Consider the following 19,461-nt stretch of genomic DNA (forward strand, 5'->3'; position numbering starts at 1 on the left):
GACATGGGTTGCAGTGGCCTTGGCAGTGCTGGGGTAACAGTTGCACTCGATGATCTTAAAGGTCTCTCCCAACGCAGTTGATTCTGTGACTCTAAGCAGTTGAATCCATTTTGGAGTTATTTTGGAGGGGAAGGTGCTGGTCTGAGCAAAGGGGACATCCTTTGATGCTGCTGTAGGTTTGATGCCTTGGGGGGCCTCTGCAACGCACCTCCATGCGCCCAGGCGCCATGTTACGGCACGAGTCGCGGTGGCGACCCCGGTGCGCTGGGGCACGAACCCGGCCCGGCCTCTCCAAAGGCCACCTGAGCCGTGGGCCCGGGGCCGCGGTGGGCGGGCGGGGCGGGACCCGGCGGCGCCAATGGGAGCGGGCGGGCGGTGCCGGGCGCGGAGGCGGTGGAGCCTCTCTGCGAACAAAGAGGGAGCGAGCGGCGCGGCGGGAGGGAGGAGGCAGGCAGGAGGCGGGGGGTGCCGGCCATGAGGGGCAGCCGGTGAGGAGGGAGTCAGGCGGACAGCGGCGCTCCATGGCCGGCGGGTCGGGGTGAGGTGAGGCCAGGCGCGGCGGGCATGGCGGGCGTCAGCTACTCGCCGCCCTGGTGGGTGAGCCTGCTGCACCGCCTGCCGCACCTCAGCCTGCGCTGGGAGCTCACCTCCGCCGACTTCCGACCGCACGACGCCGAGTACCAGCAGGTAGGTCCCCGTACGGGGTGTGTGTGGGGGTCTGTGTCCTGTGGGGGGGCTCCGCACAGCCTGGGCCGGGGGTGTTCGCTGTGCAAGGCTGGGGACTCGGCCCGCTGGGCTGTGGAGGGGGTTTGGGGCGCTCGGGTGGGTGCCGGCCCGCACTGTTCCGTATGGTGCACGGCCACCTCATGGGGCGGCTGCCTCCCCGCTGGGCTGGGGTTGAGGGTCTTGCTGGCCTGGGCCGGGGGCAGGAAGCTGTCACCCCCCCCCAGCGGGGTGGGCAGGAGCCCCGGGCCGCTTCCAGCGTGCTGGAAACCCAAGTTGTTCTTGGGAAATGGTGAAAGGATGCCCTGGAAGGGGAAGCAGGAGGCAGCCCTGGCCAAATGCCCTCGCCAGGTTCCTGCGCTGCTGCCAAGCCATGGTGTCCAGGCGAAGCCACTGTCCCGGCCACATCCCGCTGGCTGGATCATAACCCATCATCGCTGAGGATACCCGCTCTGCCCCATGCAGCAGCAATGACCGCTCTTCAACCAGCCCCGCACTGCCACGACCTGCGGAGAGGCCAGCAGCGCATTCCAAAACCGACTGCCTGCCTGCTGGAAAACAGATGACTTAATGCACGAGAGCGGCGTTAGCATCAAGTGTACAGGAAGATGCTCTCGGAGTACTCGTGTGCTGCCTTTTTTCCATTAATGCTGCTTAGCCTGTGCTTGGTTGGCTAGGCATGTAATTAAAATGATTGTGGAGTGAATCTGTGTGCTCTAACATCTGTGTTCTCTGCTGTCATCTTGGAACAGAGCTGCAGTGGCTCTGCTGCCTTGTTTTGCCACGATCTCTGGTTTTGAAAACACCATTTTGCTTTTCTGAAGATACTTGCAGTGTCCTATATACACAACAAGCTAACATGCACACAGGCAGAAAGGCTGGAGCATCTAAACAGTTCCCATTCATCCTAGGAGTAAAAGGTATTAGAAATACTTTAGAAAGCAGTATGGTTTGGCTTTTTGTTTTAAACAGAGGAACAGATCTGTGGGCTGAAGCTAGGGCAAAATGTGAGAGGTTAAAGAGCAATGGGTAGATACAGAGAAACATCCTTAAACCAGTAAAAGCAGACTTTTGACCTAACTTTTGTGTTTGGGGCTTCAATTTGTTAATTTGTTTTAGTTCCTTTGGCTTAGCAGAGTTCAAGATGGCCACACACAGATGTAATGCTGCACAGCAGCTTAACTGCATTTCACTGACCTCAGAGGGTAGCTGCCCTTACAACAAGGGATATGAGATGCTGAAGATCAAAAGTTAAAGAGTTCATGGAAGGATATTCTTGGGAGTGTGTTATCATGAAACAAGCACTCATTGACCTTTGAATAGACAGCAGATGTATTGGTTTTGCTTAAATTGCTTAAAAGCATTCCTTGCAACAATCTGGGGCTGTGTTCATTTGTCAGATAATTTTTCTATAGTAATCATCTTCTGACTTAAAGCCTTCTGCTGCTCTCCTCCTGTGTAGCTGCCTCCCCTCCCTTGATGATATTAAGGCTTCTTGCACAGCAGTAAATGGCCTTTTAAGTCTTAACATCAGCTCCCAAGAAAACATCTTATCAAATCCAAACCTGAATGTGTGGATTACTGAAGCATCTGTTGTCAAGAGAACGATTTGAGGAGCAGCAGCAGCAGCTTTGCTGTTTTGGGGGTTGGTGAAGGGTAGCAAGCAGGCTCCAGTAACACAGCCTGGGTGATCAGTGTCGCTGGTTGCATAACGAAGCTGCTGTGGCTCTGCAAGTTGACTCCGGAGTTCATAGCCATGTAGATTAATTCTAATGCAGTGAAACAAAGAAACTTAATCCTGGAGTGGGAACTATTATGCTAAAGGCTCTCTCATGCTTTAAATTTTTCTGAAGGCCTTTTGGGTTTGAGCATTTTCTGTTAGCTTTGTTATGGATTCCTCTGTTCGCAGCCTGTGCTGGTATAGTTTCCCCTTTTCTTTAGGAACCTTTTATATTAAGCAGGTGAGATTGTCAATTTTTTAATTTAAATTCTGCATATATTTCTTTATTATTTTTTTTTTTTTGTAAGAAAAACTGACACAAATTGTGTGGGTATTTTTGTTTTCTGTTCCATTAGTGGTTGATACCCCCATTCTTAAGTATAGACTGTTAAACTGCACACTGCATTTGAGGTCTCCAGTGGCTGGAGAGGTCAGTGGGGGATGCTAGCTGGGAGTTAATGAGGATGGGAAAGCACAGTGTCCCAGCTATAGTAAGGAAGGATTACCTTTACTAAACTGAAAATACCTTTAAGTTTCCATGACTTCAAGTCATTGGGTAGCTGGGCTCTTGTCATAAGTAAGCATACAGCAAGGCTCGTTGCCTGTTCTCATTCTGACTTGTTATAAGGAAATAAGTAATGTACCCTTTCTGATTTTTCACTGCTCGTCTAGAAAAGATTTCCCAGCCCATGACCAAGGGAAAACACTGTTTTCCTTCTAAACCTGTTTTCTTTAGTAACCTCTTGGTAAAGACCTACCTTTTTCCTTGTACTCTTGTTTTGATGATAGGCTTTGAACTTGTGCATCAGCTGAACATCTCACTTCAACCGAAAGCGAAATACGGTGACTTGGATTTGAATGTTGTCATGGCACTTGTTGCAGTGCCACGTGTTCCTTGCAGGTGAGGAGGCTGCAGATTTAACAGGCTTTCCACCTCTACCTAGCAAGGATTACTGTAATGCACAAGCCGCTATTCCACTGAAGCAGCAGACAAGTTATTGTCCCCTGAACCCTCTCTGGAGCACACGTAACTCATAGATAAGCATGTACTGCTGGTCTTTGAAGTCTAGGTCTTTGTTATGTCTTCTGGGACTCTGGATGATGGGGGGTATCTAGATGATGTCGATCTGATGACTAGTTATTCCATTCTGTCCGATGTAGTCCCTTTTCTCAGAGCAGGAGGGACACCCACTGTGCACCGGCCTGTCTCAAGGCAGCTCTGTCTATTGTGTACCAACTACAGGGGCTTCCTCCTTTTGTTTGAGAGCATGAGAAGTACTTAGGGCAATGTTGCTGCCAAGGGCTGAGATCAGTGCAGCTGCAGGTTTTGGCTGTGTACCTCTGTCACCTGAGTCAGTCTCCATAATGCTCTCTCGTTAATATTACTTACTTCTTATCTTCTCCCACCGCGTATCATGTTGCATTGGGTTAGAACAGTGTGTGCAAGTGGAGAGATCCTTTCCTCTCTGGACTGGATTCTTTAAAAATGTATGTGTATACGCGTGTCCTTCAGATGCTTCTGTCATGACAAGCTGTGGACAGCAGTATAACTAGTTCTTTCCTTTTTCTGGGGTAATGGACCTGAGCTGCAGTGTAGAATGGGGTTGTGATCCTTCTTCTCCAGGGGGTTTGGCATGCTTCTGAGTCCTGTCAGAGCTGTCTTTATGTGCTGCTTGCAGGACTTGCTCCGTGGAGTCATTCCCGTAGAATCATCCCCATAGAGGATCTTATCAGACCAGTTTGTTTCCTAATCCTCCCATGGATCATTGGGGTTGAAGATATCTTGATATGAACAGTTTTGTTCTGGCTATACTCTCATCTGAGTCATACTGCAGTGCTCTGCAAAGCCTTTTCATTGTGTAGTGAGTCACAAACTCTGGAGTGAAGGGAATGTAAAAATGGAGCAAAGCTTGTGTTCCTTCTGACAGCACCATGCTAATGCCAGTTCTGGTTTCTGTGCCTTTTGCTGCTGAGCAAATGATGATGATCTTACCAGTACTGTCCACTTGCTTTGCAGCTCAGTTAATCAGGCCAGTAAGATGGTCCTGAGACAGCAACTATCATTAGTTTAATCTCTTTAGTAATATAAGTACTTCTACTTGTGACTCAGTTGCATGGCATTGAATTCACTTTATTTCTCAGGGTAGTGTTGGTTAAGGGCCTTGAGATAGCATGGAGGTTACACGCTGCAAAGAATAGCTGAATAGCTTTTTAATACAGCACAACAACAGGTAATGGGATACGTGCTTGAGAGAGGGTGTCTTTGGTACTGACAGAAAAGGAGCCTGCAATACTTTATTGTAGCTCTTAAGTCCCAGTGTGCCAAGAAGCGTACGACAAACAGTGAAGAAAAGAGGCTGTAAAAGCTAAGCTACAGAGCACATTGACTTGAATTTGTGCTTTTCCTTAATAGCCGGGAAATGGCAATGTTGACCTGAATCTGTGTAAATGCATGGCTTATGTGTGAATCAGGCTGGAATAAAACAAATTCTCCAGCATCTTTGAAACTCTTGCCTTGTACCACTCTCATGCTTTTTTCTGTGAGAGTCAGAACTGCAAATGCACGGGTAGTAGGTGTAATGGCAACTGAATGTGCTTTGGCAAAAAGATTGGATGATTGATTCATACCAATTAAGATGCAGAACCATGCTAAAGGAAGCATTGATAAGAACAGGAGTGTGTATTAGTCCTTGGTCTTTTTAGTGTTGTCACCCAGGAGTTTCCTATCATACATCTGTCAGTGCTTTTGTGTTCTTTTTCTACCAATGTGTGTGTTGAAGGTGGATCCAGCAGTGAAAGGTCCTGTGTAAACCCAATGATGCTTCCCTTTTTTTGGCTTGCAGACTCTAATCCAAGGCATGTGTATTTGAGCCTGTAGCCAAAGATTCAGCAAGGAATTAATTGTCAGGTACTCTCTGGCTTTGTGAGACTGTTTCCTTACACATAACAACTAATGTCATCTTTGGAAGTATTCCTTGGCTGGAGAAATGTGATGGAGCCTAAAACTGCCAAAAAACTTGGGTTATAGAGATTGTGTTAGAACTTCCTCTACTGTACTGGCATCTTATTTCAATTCTGAAACCGAGAGTCTTTCTGTAAATTAGAAACATGTGTATTAGTCAAGTTGGATGACGTGGTTTTGTCTAGTTGGCTCAAAGTCAGAGGGTAATGTGCCTTTCTTAAAGAGGTTGGACTGAAGGTTTCTTTCTTTCAAGAACAGATGGGCCCTTTCCAAGGTCTGATCCTGCTGTAGCACTAGTTTGCTCATATTTCCAGAAAGGTTAGGTGACACTGGTTAGTAGAATCCAGTGTTTTCTAATGAAATTGAAGTTGCTTTTAGGTTTCTAAGAAGTGATGGTAAATCCCCTCTTCCCTTTAGTCATCAGTCCCAGTTGCATGAGTAACCATGCAGTAATACCTCTTATCAGCAAATTGCTGCTTTAGACTGACTCCTTTATTCTGCCTTTACGAGGCAACTGTAGCATAAGGAATAACCAAAAATACAGAATCAAGACTTTTTTTGATGGCTGATTTTTACCAAAGTTAGACAACAATGATTTCTGTTGACCATGCATCCAATCATGCAGCAGCATATGGTACACAGACAGGAAAAAAGTCAGCCTTTGCCAGCTTTCTGTCTGCAGCCTTACGTTTTTTTGCTGACCCATGCTGTGCTGCTACATTTTCAGATGGTCTCCTGAGAACTGACAGTTTCTGGAAGCCCTGACTGTAGGTTACCTTACTCTAGTCAAAAACTGTTCTGAATGTATGGTTTTAGCAGACCAAAGTAAGCAGAGAGTGGTAAAAGGTGACTTGGAGAAACGTGAGACATGAAGGGAAGAGGGAAGGCAATGCAAGCAAATGTGCAAAGATGTAAACCATGCTTGCTTCATCTGGGTAGAATCCTGCAAGTATTAATCCTGCACAGAGAGGATGCTTTTGCCAGGCCTGGTGAGCTTCCCACTCTTATGAGACCTCTGTGCAGCGTGTGGTGCTCTGAAGCTATTGTGTTGATCTTACTTGGAAGAGTAGAACTAGAGTTAAAAGCATTAGTCTGGTCAGGTGGGGACCAGCCACTGACACCTTGATGCTTCTGCACCGAGATGACATTTGTCCTCTTGAAAATCCTCTATTTTTATCTTTTTTTTTCTACACAAGTGTAACAGCTTATGTCTCCTAGTCTGCATTTAAGTACTTGTGAATTAAATCTTGGGTAAAGCATCCACCTGCTCTGAGTGCTGCCTATGTATTATAGTTACGTGTGTGCACACAAGTGTTTCTCAGTTTGAAGGAGCTGACTGTTAAGAACCTTACATTTTGCATTTGCTTTGGAAAAACAAGAATCTAAACAGGAACTGAAAATGCAGATGGGGGTCTCTAACCACCCATTTGCCACCAAAATGAAACTGCTACTTTGTAAGCTTATCTTGGTGTCCAGCTGCGAAGCCTGGTCGCTTGCGTCCTGAAGAAAGGACTAATCAAAATCAGTCTTAACTGCCTGTTCCCTTTTTGTTTTCTAATTCCTCTCAATTCTTAATGCCTTTTTTCAGCAGAGGAAAATCCACACTCTTCAGGTTAACGAAAAGCCTGTTTCAGTGGTGATCCAAGAAAACAAGCAGTGCTTCAAGCAGGTGTTGGTGCGGATTTTCAGTGGTCCTTATTTTTCATTATTAGGGAAAGTGAGAAATTCAGACTCAGAAGAACATGTCCCATTTGGCATGACCTGGAGATAAAGGGTTGGGAAGTCAGGTGCGTTCCTCTGACTTAATCCCAGGGTTTTGAGCATGGATTAAGGGGCTGTGCCAGAAGTCTTGATCTTTTATTTGTGTTTTGGGGTTAGATACATTTTTGAACCTGTAAACAAAAATCTGTCTATTGAAAATGAGATAGACAAAAGTTATGGCTCTTTGTCACATCAGGTTTCTTGTCATACGTGTCTTAAAAATAGATAGTTGGAGGGACTAGCAGTCCCTTGGCATTTCTTTGTTTTTTCTCTCCCTCTCTCCTGTTTTTTCCTCCTTTTTCTTCTAGGATATGGCTAATTTTACACCTCATCACCCTCACTTCTTACTCCCACAAGCACAATTGCTGATGGAAAGGGTGAAGAGCAGAACCGATGGTTCATGCTATTTGTGTTGATGTGGTAAGAGATTGTGGTGTGGCAGAGCTTGCCTGGTGAGGTCTATGTGACTCCTTTGTGGGGACACTTCCATACCTGTAAGGATCAGCATGCTGAAGACTAAGCAGTGATGGTTAATGCTTCTCTTGAAGCCATTCTTTTAGGTTCTTTGATGTCAAGTGAATACACTTGGATGGCTGCAAGCTAGCACTGAGTAAGATGGTGCTCAGTCTTGTTTTTCTTGAGATGGAGGGGAGTCAGCATGTTGTTTGCAGCTGTCAGTTCTCCTCTTGGTTCTGTTTCAGTAGTAAACTTTCCACCAGTTACGTTGAGATTTCCCATTCCCCCTGAGTGGGTAGGAGAACTTGGCTTGTTTTCAACTGAATGTAATTCCCATAGCTGGGGGAAGAGGTGTGATATCTGGGAATTCTTGCTCTGAGGTTCAGGCGAGACTTGAGTAACTTTGGAGTATAACAGGGTTACCTTCTGTAGTGAACTTTAATTCTCACTTTTAAGACATGGGTAAGAGTCATATAGATGTCTGCTGGAGAGTTGACTCTAATAATTCTAATAACAAAACCAAACCCCAGTAAACCTGCTCTTCTTTCAGCAAGGCTGGCTGTAGTTTCTGGGCATGTCATCCTACCAGTTCTTTGTTTAAGGTGATGATGAGGAAGGCAGGCAAGCTAAAATCAAGGAGGATCAAGTTCATGAAAGATCTGTAGTGCTGGGAATGCACTCAGATGACAGTCCAACAGAAAAAAGCCATCCCTGTTAGAAATCCTTCTCTTCCCTTCCACTTCAAGGAGAGGCTGAGGCTGTTGGTTGTATTGCAGTGGTGAAAAGCTAGGAATTCTTTGGGTTTATCCCCAAATGAGAAATAACTTTTCCTGCATGGTGAAAAGGTCTGCAGGTATCTAGTGAATAGTCACTGTGAGGCAGTGCCAGGCTGATGCTCGCTCTTTCTGATTTTCTCCTCAGATGAACTAGGAAGAGCAGAGCACAGTGCACTTTCATGCTGCAAAGGCTTTGTTTCAGACTTCTTTTTGCATTGTTTTGGGTTTTTTACATTTCTGGGTAATAAGCCACTTGTAGTTTTTGTGTCTGATCTTATAATTTTGAGCTTTAGGGTTTAGTAAGCCACAAAAGTGCATGTTCTTGCAAAGTAGTCATTTGTGCTTAAAGCTGCAAGGGTATTATTCTCTGGGGGCGAGGGGGGGGGGGAAGTAGGTTAGTGTGCAATACATGGACACAGCAGTTGGTATAACTCAGTCACAATACTTGTACGGATTCCCTTCCCTAAGCACTTGAATATGAGGGTAACATCATAATGTGTGCTTTCACATGGTTATCAGGTTGCTTGCTTCAGCAGATGTGATGTGTGCCAGACTTCTAAGTCCCTATTTTAACAAATGAGCATTTTCTTGGTCAGTAGTAAGAGCGGCATTGAAACCAGCCAGGGAAAGGGTTCACACTCCCCTTTGCCCTCACTTAAACTGGAGCTGTACCCTTGGATTATGATTTCCTCGGTCACTGCTAAATGCTTTTTCTGGCTGATACGTCTCAGAATGGTGCCACACGTGCATATGCATGAAAGTCCTTTGTAGTGTGAAATTAAGGATGAAAGATATTGCTGATCAGTCCTAACAATGCCAGACTTATTCCTGGACAAGGGGAAATGGGAATGTGGGGAATGAATGTTTCACAAATGTATAACACATTCAGACACGTTGTTATGCCAGTGTTGGTGTCTGTGCATGGACACCCTTTTCAGGCTATAAAATGCTGCTGTTCATGCAGGGAATTTAAACAAGCCTTCTATTCAACACTGAAATCCAAAATAACACCAAAATCCAAATGGAGGCACTTCAATTGCATAATGGTGTCTGTTACAAGGAGGTCTTGGTGCAGCAGATGATGTAATGCTCCCTAAGATAAAGTCCAAGCTGATGGGGGGGAGAGGAGAGGGAAAACAATGTTGGTGAAGGAACCCTGAAGAGTATTGCTAATGGTATCAAAGTTCTCCATAGGGTGTTAATTAGCAAACCTGAATAATCCCCAGGTTGACTGGGTTACAACTGTACGTGTGGAAAAAGTGACCCATTGTTTGGTGGTACCTGTTTTCTCTGATTATAATTGCTTTAGCGTTGAATAGAAGGTTATTGAATAATGTGGTGGGCAGAGTACGACCTCACTGTGCTTCGTGCTCTTTCTTGCACTTTAACATTGTGCTCTAGTTCCTGTAGCTGATAAACTGGTGATTTTGATACTTGCTGCACTAGTTTTCTGCAGTCTACTAAAGAGACGTTTTCTGTTGCGTTGCTGAAGTTGTAGTGCTTTGCATGTGGGCTGTGCCTGTAGCGTTGCCGTTTAAGCGCTCCTTGTAAGGGATGTTGTTACTGTTCTGAGGCCTCTGGCAGTTTGTTACTTTGCTTCCTTCCTAAGCTTAGGTTTGGCATATACTTACTTTCTCCCGTTTAGGAATAGCTCTTTATGTTGCTTCTCTGTAGTCACTTCACGGACTGGCATGGTCAGAGGGGTGGCATACGATTCCCACCTTGCATACGGCTCCTCCTACCCCTTTTCTCCCTTGTTTTACAGTATTCACTCCAGGAAATGCTGAGAAAGCTGAGAGTAATGGAATTCATGAAATTCAAGCTGTGCTTCAATGAAAACGTGTTTTCAATTTCTGCCTCCTTGGGAGCCTGAGACTGAACTGTAATTGTTGGCGCTGGGTGGGGGCTGGGGCTGTGGATGAATGAAAGCAGTGGAGTCAGCGCTCTGCAGAGCCTCTCGCCTGGCATCTCGCTGCTGCTCGGCATTCAAAGGCTGGTGTGTGTTTTGTGGCAGCTTCAGGAAGCGTTTTTGTATTCAGCTGTCCAAATGGCCCAGGCGTTTTCCTGCTGGGTTTGATCTGGCTGTCCGGGTCTGAATGACAGTGACATGTTGGAGAGGAACGTGACCAGGGAAGCATCAGCTGGGGGTGGTTTATTTCCCCCCTCTCCTCTCTTGATCCTGCTTGTGCTGTCCTTTGAGTGTCCTGCTGCTGATTAAGGGTGAGAATTATAATGGTGACTCAAAAGCCTTTGGTAAAACTCATTAATTCATTCCTCCTTTAATTAGACACCCAGCCATGGGCTTATAATTATCAGTGCCTAGGAACGGTTTGAAGCTGTAATAAGCTGTGCTGCATCAATTGCAGAAATCATGGGGTTTTGGCAAATGCAGATGTGGGGAGCTCTTCATCGGTTTGGTGTTTGGTGAGGAACATGGAAGGGCAGAGAAAAGAAAGAAGAAGTTGAGAGTGTGTAGCGGCTGACCGCTGGCTGAATCTTGCCTCCTGGTGTTGAACTAAGAGGAAAGGGTGGAGTTGTCCTGCTTATAGATATAGTTTTCCTTGGGGGGTGTAATAATGCGAGGAAAGAAAAGAGGAAGGAGAATCTAATGAGAAATTACACGGCGTCTTTAGCAAACTTTAGCACCTGAAGGAGTTTCTCTTTAGGAATAAGAGTGTAACAGGAGCAGTTGCAGGCTTTGCAAACAGTGCTAGCTCTGCTGTTTTGGTGGGGAATGGCTGAGTGTTTGACAACAAAAAGTACCAGGTACTTTTCTTGAGTCTTCTGAGGGGAAAAAGGAAATGGTGAACTTCCATTATTTTGTGATCTCTTCTGGTTTCTGAAATATGAAGGAAGGTAATTTTCAGAAGTAACCTCTGTGGGTGACCACTGGCAGCAGATGCCCAGGATCTTCCGAGAGAAGTTTGCGCTACTTCTGGTAACTTCGAAATACTTGTGCCTTGTGTTTTTTGATTTGTTTTCAGGGGAGAACTACAGGGAATGCTGAGAGGACTTCAGGGAAGGACTTCTTATTTCTACCGTATTGCAACTCCACTTGTAGCTACAATCACTGTGAATGCAGCGGTAGACCCTGAAAACGTGACTGGCAGATAGGTTTGCTTTTTTTCCCCTTAAGGTTTGAACTTGAGTAAGGTTAGGCTGAACGCCTCGGACTTGAGTAAGTGGTAGCTGTTGCGCAAGGCTAGAAGTACTTCTAGTCAATGGCAAGTATTAATGTTCATGCTCTCTTAAGAGGGAAATTGCTTCAGTTGTAGTAGGTGGCAGGAAAAAATGGATCAGCTGTGTTTTGGGTCTTTTTCTGTCTGGGTTTAGTGGAAATCACAGATAGCACATCCAGTGAAGATGGAATGATTTGCTTGACACTACTGTAGCTAAACAGAAGCCTTTACTTCAGATGAAAGTGCTATTTTAGAAGCACTGTACAATGCTTCCTGTCTGTTCTTTAGTATTTCAGAATGTGACTGATTTCTTCTGTTTGACCTTCTCATCCTCTCCCCATGCAGTCTGAGTTATTGTTTGCTTATGAGACTGGGTAGTGCATTGAGCATTGTGCATCCTTGGTCTCTGAGGCCACTGGATCACTGGCCATTCCTCATATATGTATATATCCAAGACATGTATAAATATATGTATTTAAACAACAGATGTTGAATCAGCCTGAGTAGACAAATTAGTGGGAGCAACAAAATTACAAAGTTAAAATAGCCTTTCATTCTCATCAGTACAACCAGGTAAAGATCCTTGTCTCGGAGACCATGTTCTGGGACAGGTTGAAGTGCTCTAGCAGTTGAACCTCTTGATCACTGCAGGGATTGTCTCAAAGCTCAAAGGTTTTTTGAGCTATTTTTGGCTTGACCTACTGCAAGTTAAATTCTCTTCAAACATGAGCTCTTCTGCATTTTAAGCACTTTAATAATAAGTGGTACATTAAAGGTGTTGATTATAAAACATGCCCAGTGCTGATGACAAAATTCTCCATGTAGACAAGTGGTACTTTGGGACTTGCTTCCAATGCCTGTGTGTTAGCAGGCAGCTCTTGGAGAAGCTGTGTGAGTGATAGTAGATGCTGGGAGCATTCTGCTGAGGTGTAAATAACAAGGTTGGACAGTTTATGCTAGCTCTGCTGTTTTTATTAGTGCAGCTTAGCTTTTGCCTTGGGTGATGTGGAGGTTATGGAAAAAGGAGGAAGGGACAAGCTGTGAACTTGCCTCCTCTCCCAGCAGATGATGATGATAAGGTATGGGGATCTTGTTACCCTAATCCCCCCTTGGCATGTTCATTCTTCTTGTCTGTGTACTTGTATCTTAAGTCCAAAATTCTTATTGAGGCATCTGCTTGCTGGGTCACATGTGTGTCTCACTTGAGTGCCCTTTCAACCTTTTCAGTGTTTGTGTGGGTTTTGTTGCAGCTATTAAAATTCAGTTTGCTGTTATAGTATTTCATTGCTGTTAATTTTGTTCTCAGGGAAATGCTCTGAGAGACTGCTGCGTGTCTTATTACTGCTCCTAAATACATTTAATAGCTATTTGCTAGCTATTGTCTTCTGCCTGCGATTGACTCACCTCTTAATGTGCTCTCAGTGCTGAACAGGACTGCAGATCCAAGTTTGATGGGTAGATCTGAATCATCTTCTGCTGGTGTCAGCTACACTTTGTCCTGGGAGGAGATGTACCTCTTGTACCGCAGCAGTGGCATATCCAACAGGTGAAATGCAGTTCTGCAGGTATAACCTATGGGCAGGACTTTCAGCACTAACTTAATTATTAGGTTTGGTTTACTTGTGCTGGCTTCAGTAAGAGGGGTCTTGATTTTTGGTGCAATAAATGAAATGCGAGGTTCCTAAGAAAGAACGGATAGGCCTTGAATGCTCATCAAGGTTCACGTTCAAAGGCACATCTCTATCTCTTTTCCAAAGTGAAATTTGCTGCTTGGTGTCTGATGTAGTGACTGCTGAGCTTTCTCACAGCCATGCCTTCTGATGGGATCCAGAAGCAGTTTAGTTCTTTACTTCCTACTCACAAACACATACACCACTACTTCTTTGAGCCTGAAATTAGTCCTACAAGATTTTCGTCCATGGGGATGTACTCAACGAGCTTTTGACATACTGTTGCCTTCCAACAAGTCACTGGTCGCTTCTGGGACAGCAGAGATCCTGAGTATTTTCTGTGTAGCTGCCCTTGGACCTTGGTCAGCATATGGTTTCTGCCATGTGCTGTGAACAAAGGCTAACTGTGAACAGCCCTGAGAGCTTCGGGAAACTATAATGTGGTCCTTGGCTCAGTGAGGAACATTTTTTGTTAGAAGAGGACACATGTGAAACAGAACTGCAGCATTGTTCTAATGCTGCAGTAAAGGAAGTATTACATGGTGCAAAGCTTGATGTTAACTGAAAGCTACATACTCTTCTTGTAGTCAAAACATTAACTATACCAGGATAAGAATCTTGCTCTTGATGCAGCTGTGGCTTGGATTATGCAATGGCTCTTTGGGTTCTACTACAGTATTTCTGTATCACTTGATCTAGATAAATGTCCTGATGGCTGAAACTGTGCTATAGGCCAGGAAGAGTTTAGAGGTAGGTGTACGTACATACCATCAGTTTGGGGAATGCTGGTAGCCACTGCATGTGAGCATCAGTGCTGTACTCAGGGTGCTGGCTCCTTGTACAGTCCTGGCTTTACGGATCTAAAGCTCCTCCAGTGCTACTGAGTGGGGTCTTGGTAGGTTGCAAAGTGTCTTGTTTGATTCCCAGCTGCTTGCAAGGACTGGGGTCTTTAGGCTATTTGTGTTGCAGTTTTAGCTGTCATGTATTTAACTTTGAGGCAGCACTCAGATAACCCCTTATGCCTGTGCCTGTGGTAAATAGGTTTCCAAGTGGGGTTACACATTCCAAGCACGTACACTGTCCTGCCCTGCTAGCTCGAGCTGGGTAAGTCATGCGCCTCACCAAGCGTGTCAGATCTGAGACGGTCTGTCTCTTTTGCTTCTGTTCTCTGAATCCTTGCTCTATAAAGGACAGTGATCAACAAAAGGGCAGTTAGAGTTGTGGAGCTTGGTTGTATGATCTTGTCACTTCTTTCACCCTGATCTGTGGACTAAGGAGGCAGTGTTTTCAGTGCAGGGTCCTTGGGAAAGTGGCTGGGATTGTACTGTTCAACTGTAGGGCAGTGTCTGAAATTAAGTAGTGGGGGAGCCAGTGACAAGAAAAAGGGGAAAACCAAATGAAAACACAATGACATGCCATTCCTTGTGGTCATATTCTGTGTCCGCAAGCTACTGTTAAAGCTCCTAGTCATTACATGTGGGATTGCACTATCACGTATGCAAAAACCTGCACGTGTTGCTTCACTTACATATTTTCTACCTGAAGGTATAATTTAATGACATTAGAATAACTTCCAGAGTAACCAGCATGTCATAAACAGGATTATGATGCCTAGTAAGGATGCAAGTACAAAGAATTTAGGAAGGAAGTATCACCTCATGTAAATACCCTCACTAATGTGGAGCAAAGAAGGGTAAATACAATGCCATATGTGCGGAGGGCAGTATTCTGCTTCACATGCTGCATGGCACCTAGGGGCCATGTCACTGGGAGAATAAGGGTGAGGGGAAAGGGTACACGTGGATGTGTGTGTTGTGTCCTTAAACTAACACAACAAGGCCGTAAGAAGGTGAATCTGTGTCATTAGCAAGCCAAGGTAAACCCTGTAGAGAGCTTGTTACTGATCTCAAGGTGCAAGTGTGGCAGGCTGCCTTGGCTCAGCTAATATGATTAAAACACTGAAGGCACTGGGGACTTTGCTAGCTATCTCTTTTTCTAACTTCCTTCTTTCCGCTCTCCCATCAAGAGCACCTTTACTCTCCAGTCTGGAGAGGGTAAGGTTGGTCTGCTACAAGGTACTGCATTTTTCCCACTGGTAATGTCTGTACAGTTAAGTTAAAATGCTTTCTCAATACATATTCCAGCTTGCTTTTTCTTTTTAGTAAAAACTTGAGCTGGCTGCTTTATTGTTAAAGATGATGGGAAGAACCAGCAAAATCCAAAGCATCTCTCTTTAGCTCATTCTGCAGTGAAGACTAATGGTGTCTTGCGATAGTTCTTTTACAGACCCATAAAGGAAAGAGCTACTTTACTTGCACACAGTTACTGCCAGAGGCATCATGGTTGATTTTTAGGCTGCATAGATTTAAGTGAGAACAGTTTCTGAATGCTTTGTAAAAGTCTTTGAGCAGATGCGCTGCTCTGCTGTGTTCTGCAGTTTATGCACCGCTTGCTTTCATTCAATAAAAAGCATCATGAAGACATGGGAGTTATTGCACATATTTGCTTTGTGGCTTCAGGGTATCTTATCTTGGGGCTGCTCAAAACTTTTCTAGTGAATTGCTCTCACTATTTGCAGTGTTTTGGGGTGATGCAACAAATGGTTCGATTGCTTCAGTGAGTCAAAAGGACTGCTTGGCTCTTCCCCAGAAACTTTAACACCTGCTAAAAGGGTGAAGAATTCCAGGCAACTGTTGCCAGCCTGTAAGTGCTGTGAAAAGTCTCTTGTCAAAGATCCAGTTTTCTGTGTAGGCTGGGAGTCAGATAATGTTCTCCACTAATGCGGTTGGTCAGAGTGGTTCTAACTCGGTATTGTTGCCCGAACTATTTTTCTTGTTGGTAGCGCTTTTAGTGAGCTGAACTGAGTATATGGCAAGGGATCATGAACTCTAGTGGTGATACAAAAGATGTGATAGAGCTAAGGAGGACATGGCTCTCTTCTTTTTAGCTTCAGGGAGTCTGCAATGGATGTATTTTTACTGCTGGTCCTGTAGTTAGTGATGTCTGCCAGCCCCACATGATTAGACAATAAGCTTCAGTAAGAGATACTACACTGGAGCTTATAGTTTTTTCTTCTCTTTGTTCCTGATTAGGATGCTCTCTGAAAGCAGAGCTTTCAAATACCTGTTTATAAAGAATAGAAAAAAAAAATCCATGTAGGGAAGGGTAGATCTTAAGTTTGAGATATTTCAAGTGCAAGTTGAATGTCTGCTGCAACCTGGCTTAAAAATACGTATAAAACTACTCAAATGCAAAAAGATCCACCTGGCTCCCTTCTGTGGCATCTTTAATGGGAGAGTTCATAAACAGCCTGGGGGATTTCTGCTTACACACTGCTGAGTCCTGCTTTGTGATAATATTCCAAGGGAGCAAATTGCAGATCTGCACAGGTAATAAGGTACTTGGTGCTTCAGAAGAGCTGTTTTCAAATGTGAAGTTAACTGTGAAGGTAAGCCTAGGTATTAACACAGAAGGTTATTATAAAGCTGAGGAACGTGATTCACCAGTCAAGATAGCTGGCTTGAAAGTCCATGCAGCCATGGTGGTGGCCTGAAAGACACTGGATTAAAAATAAAGCAGGAGGTGGTTGGCAAATAGCAAATAAGTAACTAAACACCAGTTCCTGGTGTAGGTGTGATGAAAAGGTGCTTCATGAACCACAACAGTCAGAAAAGGTGAGGTCATGTGTTTCTACATGCAGCATTGGGCAGCCTCTAACTCCAGAATGCTGAACCGGTGGCAGCCCTAACAGCTGGTTTTAAATAGCCCAATTATGTTAAGTTTCTGTAAGCATTTCATGGAGGACTGGTAAATGCCAAGTTTTTTTAGTGGAAGTGGCCAACCTTGCTGATGTTGCAAACATACTGAAGTCGTTACAAAGTGCCACAAGGTGTATCTTGGATGTATTGCCAAGCCAGAGGTCCGAGGGACCACAAGGACGATTCATAGCAGGAATGGCCAGCTGCTTAGCTGACAGTGGCTGTGGCCTGAATGTTGTCTGGAGGCTGGATTAAATAATCCTTTCCAAGAGTTTTCAGGCTACGACTATCCTGGCTTCATGTTGCTTTGAAATGCTGCACTACATGAGTGCATAATGGTAAGTGGATGAGGCAGCTGGCTGTTGTCCATTGGATTTCTTCTTCCTTTGCTGGATCTCTCTTCATACTTGCAGTTTGAGTATCAGGGCTGTGTTTCTAATCCCAAATGTGAGGTTAAAAACAAATCAGTGGAGTGAAGAGTCTATGCTCTAGGGGTTTTTCTTTATGAGAAACACTGTAATCCAAAACTTGCTATTCTGCCAGTCAGTAGTTGTGAAGATGTTGGTGGAAAAGATCCTGGTTTGTGGTTAGAAGTTAAAAGTCCCTCGCACTTTCATGCAAGGACCCAGTGAGCAGGGAGCACTGCAGCCTGGTTCTTCAGCTGGTGCTGGTGTGACCACTGTTTGACTCCTGCTCTGGTGGCTGCTTTTACCCATGTTAGATGCTGATACTGTGACCAGGATGTGTTCACACAGTTGTTTTGAGTGAAGAAGCCTTTCCCTTGAGGTTTATTGGGTTGCTCTGCAGCACACTGAACTTGACCTGTTCAACTCTTTGGCTGTAGTGCTTCTGGCTTGTGATTCTTTGTGGACAGAAAGAGTTCATCTAAAGCACAGTTTATTAATCTACAGGTAGCATTGAGAAGACACAGAAATGTACAGTAGTTACAGTATACCTATCTAGAGACAAAAGAGAAAGGGGTTGGTGGGAAGCATAGCTCAGGATTACAGTGTGAGGAGGGGAAGAACTGTTAGCCAATTTAGAATGTGAAAGAAAATGTGCTTCCTTCTTCTGCTTCTTTATAGTTTGGTCCTCCGTGAGTAGTGTTGCTGATGCCATCTGAAAGAGGGCTTCAGTGTGTTTAAGGTTTTCAAGGTCAAAGGCACAAGGCTGCTGACTAGCGAGACTGACTGTTAGTGAGAGGATGTGATACTCTCAAAATGCAGAACTTCAGTGGTGAGAAAAATAGCCTTTTAGTGGATGGAAAGTTTCCAGATCAACAGCAAGTGTCCAAAGTGCCTTAAACTTCCCAATGAAATGCAAGGTGGAAGATTGCAAAGGGTGAGTTGATCGCAAGTGGAGAAACCAATTGGCAGTCAGAACCTGTATAAAAGGCACAAATTTTGCTATAGCTTGTGGGGATCACTTTTTTCCTAGACAGAAGTTGGCATTTAATGCACCTGTGCATCAGCAGTAGCAGTATGTAAGTCATGCATTGAATGGTCCAAAAAGAACAGCATTGCCAGGTGAAGGCATGTCAGGAAGATAGCTTGCCTCTCTGCCGTTGTCACGTGTGACAACAGCAACAGTGAGGGCTGTCTCCTGTTGTCTAGGTGGTAACACTGGTACTCCAGGCCCAGTTTTGGAGCAGCAATCCCAAGTAAAGAAGCACACTCGATGGCTGTGTCCAAGTGACATGCACATGGTTCAGTTAGCACAGAGGGCTGGGGTGGCACATATTGACAAGGCATGGATCTATGAAGCTCTAAGCAGCTAGAGCTTCAGCAGAGCATATGGTATTTGCAGTTCTGCCTCTGAAACTGATCCAAGTAGTGACCTGCTGAGAGGTAGATGCTTTGCAGTAATTTCTTCCCCAGATGTAGCTGCTATGAAAACAAATGTAGAAGGACTGATTTTTTTTTCACAATGGCTCTCTATCAAGGGCACTTCAGTGCTCACACGTTACTGGATTAGCATAACAGGGGTGGCTTGAAGCAGTGCTGATAAGAGCAGAGTGTTTCCTGCTGAAATTATAACCGAGTGACTTACAATTCTGCTGCCTTGTACGTTTTTCAATCTCTGACTTAGCAGGAAAGCTTTGGCTGCCTGAAGTGTCACCACTTCCTCTTTTGTATCAGTAAATTGCAGAAGGATTTGATGGTGTCCAAGCCTGTAGCACCCGAACTGGGGTTAGTGCTGGAAGAGGTCACTCTGTTCTGGGAACTGGGGAGCATTACAGAATGTTTCCTCCTTGTGCTGTGCTTGGAAAGGCTATTCTTCTGCTTTTTTTTGCAACCTGGAGATGCTTGGATATTGCTCAAAGGGTGCAATAGAACACTTCGTCACTTAAAGTTTGAGGGAAGTTTTGAAGCTGTTTTAAAACCAGAGGTTTTGTAAAAGTCCATGCGACCAAATTGACTTTAGGTTTGCCTGTTTATACACTGAAAACCCAGGAA

General features: G+C 44.8%; 1 protein-coding gene across 1 annotated transcript in view; it reads left to right on the forward strand.

Annotated features, from left to right (window-relative positions):
- The first annotated feature begins 496 nt into the window (after nt 1–496).
- The window catches only part of TTYH3 (tweety family member 3), a 74,274-nt gene continuing 55,309 nt past the window's right edge, over nt 497–19,461 (forward strand). Inside the window, exon 1 of the mRNA XM_080619100.1 lies at nt 497–687. Coding sequence (XP_080475226.1) covers nt 565–687 — 123 coding nt within the window. The 5' untranslated portion in view covers nt 497–564. The remainder of the gene's footprint in view (nt 688–19,461) is intronic.

Source organism: Psittacula echo (assembly GCF_963264785.1).
Source record: "Psittacula echo genome assembly, chromosome: 5".
Taxonomy (NCBI): Eukaryota; Metazoa; Chordata; class Aves; order Psittaciformes; family Psittacidae; genus Psittacula; species Psittacula echo.